Raw genomic sequence first — 2,582 nt, 5'->3', positions numbered from 1 at the left:
AAAGGACCTTGGCGGATGTTTTGCTCCTCAGAGTGGCCAATGTTTGGAGTCGGCTGGCCGCCTGAGGGTACTTTTTATGCAACCATAATCTCTTCTGTTAAAAGTCTTGTTTTTCAGCCTGGACCAGGGTCTCATCCCGATCAGCAGCCATACATCGTCGTGTGGCAGGACCTGGTCCGAAACCCTCCACCATGGGTCAAACCATGGGTGACCCAGAGGCCAGACTCCCGAGTTCTGGCTCTCAAAGAATCAGACTGCAAATTGAAAGTACAGACTCAGAGGAACAGCAGCACGACTCAGCCCAAGAGTCTGCCCCCTGCACCTTCCTCTCCTCCTAAAATTTATCCCGAGATTGAGGAGCCTCCTGAGTGGCCTGAGCCACCACCTCCTCCTCCCCTTACGGTTTACCCCTTACCCCAGATTCTGAAGTTGGAGGAGTGGCTGGAGATGGGCCGGCGGCAGGAACTAGGAGCTGCCATGCCCAGAGCCCTACACAGGGACCAGGGGTGTCTGACTCCACTGTGGCTTTACCCCTCAGAGCATACGGTCCTCCGGTGGACCCTCCCCAGCTCCAGCCTCTCCAATACTGGCCTTTCTCCTCTGCAGATCTTTACAATTGGAAAAATAACCATCCTTCTTTTTCTGAAAATCCGGCAGGGTTAACTGGCCTGATGGAGTCATTAATGTTTTCCCACCAGCCCACCTGGGATGATTGCCAACAGCTTTTACAGGCCCTTTTCACCTTTCACCAAAGCCCTTTCCTCAGTGCCTGGAGTCCGCAAAAATGTGCCTGGAGTGAATGGGGCCCCGACTAACCTCCCTAACGAGATTGATACTGGATTCCCCTTGGACCACCCCAATTGGGATTACAACACTGAGCAAGGTAGGGGAGGCTGGCTGGCTATCGCCGGACTCTCGTGGCAGGTCTCAAAGGGGCCGCTAGACGACCCACTAATTTGGCCAAGGTAAGAGAAGTTTTGCAGGGACCAACAGAACCCCCTTCTGTGTTTTTTTAGAACGATTGATGGAGGCCTATAGACGCTACACCCCTTTTGACCTGACCTCTGAGGGTCAGCAGCAGGCGGTGGCTATGGCCTTCATGGGGCAATCAGCAATAGATATCAGAAGGAAATTACAGTGCTTAGATGGTCTGCAGAATATGTCCTTACAGGACATAGTTAGAGAGGCTGAGAAGGTATTTCATAAGAGAGAGACAGAAGAAGAAAGGAGAGAGAGAGAAAAGCGAGAAGCAGAGGAACAGAGAGAGAGGGAAAGAAGAGAAACTGAAGAAAGGGAGAATAGGCGGGAGCGCAGGCAAGACAAGAATTTAGCAAGAATCCTGGCCACAGTAGCAGGGGACAGGAAAGAGGTGAGTGTGAGACCTAGGCAGACAGGGTACCTGGGCAACCAGAAGATGAGAACGAGCAATGGGGGACAAAGGTACCATCTAGAAAAAGATCAATGTGCCTGCTGTAAGAAGAAAGGCCACTGGGCGAGAGAATGCCCTGAGAGGAAAGGGAGAATTCCGAAGGTGCTGGCATTAGAAGAAGATGACTAGAGGGGACGGGGCTCAGATCCCCTCCCCGAGCCTAGGGTAACCCTAAAAGTGGAGGGAACCCCCCTGGATTTCCTGATAGACACCGGATCTGAGTATTCTGTACTCTAAAAACCATTAGGAAAATTAAACAGCAAAAAGACCGTGGTGATTGGGGCAACAGGACAGAAAATGTACCCATGGACTACCACTCGTACCATAGACCTAGGTCGGGGAGAGGTGACTCATTCGTTCCTGGTCATTCCTGAATGTCCTGCACCCCTTCTAGGAAGGGATTTGTTAACAAAATTGAAGGCTCAAATTAGATTCACTCAGGAAGGATCAAAAGTGGAGTGGGGGAAACCTTCCTCTATGGTTTTGGCATTTAAACTTGAAGATGAATATCGGATGCATGAGGCCCCTGACCAGATAGAAACTTCTGTTCTAGACAAGTGGCTGAAGAGGTTCCCAGATGCCTGGGCAGAGACTCCTGGCATGGGAATAGCTATACAAGCACCTCCAGTTGTGGTGGGACTGAAAACAGATGCTACCCCTATATGCATCAGACAGTATCCTATGAGCCAGGAAGCTAAAGAAGGAATCAGGCCCCACATCCAAAGACTCTTGGACCAGGGAATCCTGGTTCCTTGTCAGTCTCCATGGAACACCCCTCTGCTACCTGTAAAGAAACCAGGCTCCAATGATTACCGCCCAGTACAAGACCTAAGAGAGGTCAACAAGCGGGTTCAGGATATACATCCAACTGTGCCTAACCCTTACAACCTCCTTCCCTTTGCTCTGTTCCGTGTCTGGAACACCCTGGGACTATTTAGGCTTACCCCCTATGAGATCATGTGTGGGGGGCCACCCCCACTCACAGAGGCGGGTGGAGTGTATGATCCTGATGCTGTTCTTTCTAAACCCCTGTTCACCGGCTTAAAAGCCCTTGAGTTGGTGAGACGCGAGGCTTGGGAACAACTGAAAGAGGCCTACCGAACGGAGAGCCCAGCTGTACCACACCAATTCCAGGTGAGCGACGTGGTTCTGG

General features: G+C 51.3%; 1 protein-coding gene across 1 annotated transcript in view; it reads left to right on the top strand.

Moving 5' to 3' along the window:
• LOC116094893 overlaps positions 1-2,582 on the top strand; it is a 71,116-nt gene that overhangs the window by 60,395 nt on the left and 8,139 nt on the right. Inside the window, 5 exon segments of the mRNA XM_031376285.1 lie at positions 5-394; positions 397-764; positions 766-886; positions 889-1,004; positions 1,007-2,563. Of these exon segments, the coding sequence (XP_031232145.1) occupies positions 5-394; positions 397-764; positions 766-886; positions 889-1,004; positions 1,007-2,563 (2,552 nt within the window).

This window comes from Mastomys coucha, unplaced genomic scaffold (genome assembly GCF_008632895.1).
Source record: "Mastomys coucha isolate ucsf_1 unplaced genomic scaffold, UCSF_Mcou_1 pScaffold17, whole genome shotgun sequence".
NCBI lineage: Eukaryota > Metazoa > Chordata > Mammalia > Rodentia > Muridae > Mastomys > Mastomys coucha.
The sequence above is the reverse complement of the archived record's forward strand: the minus strand, read 5'-3'. Positions and strand labels throughout refer to the sequence as shown.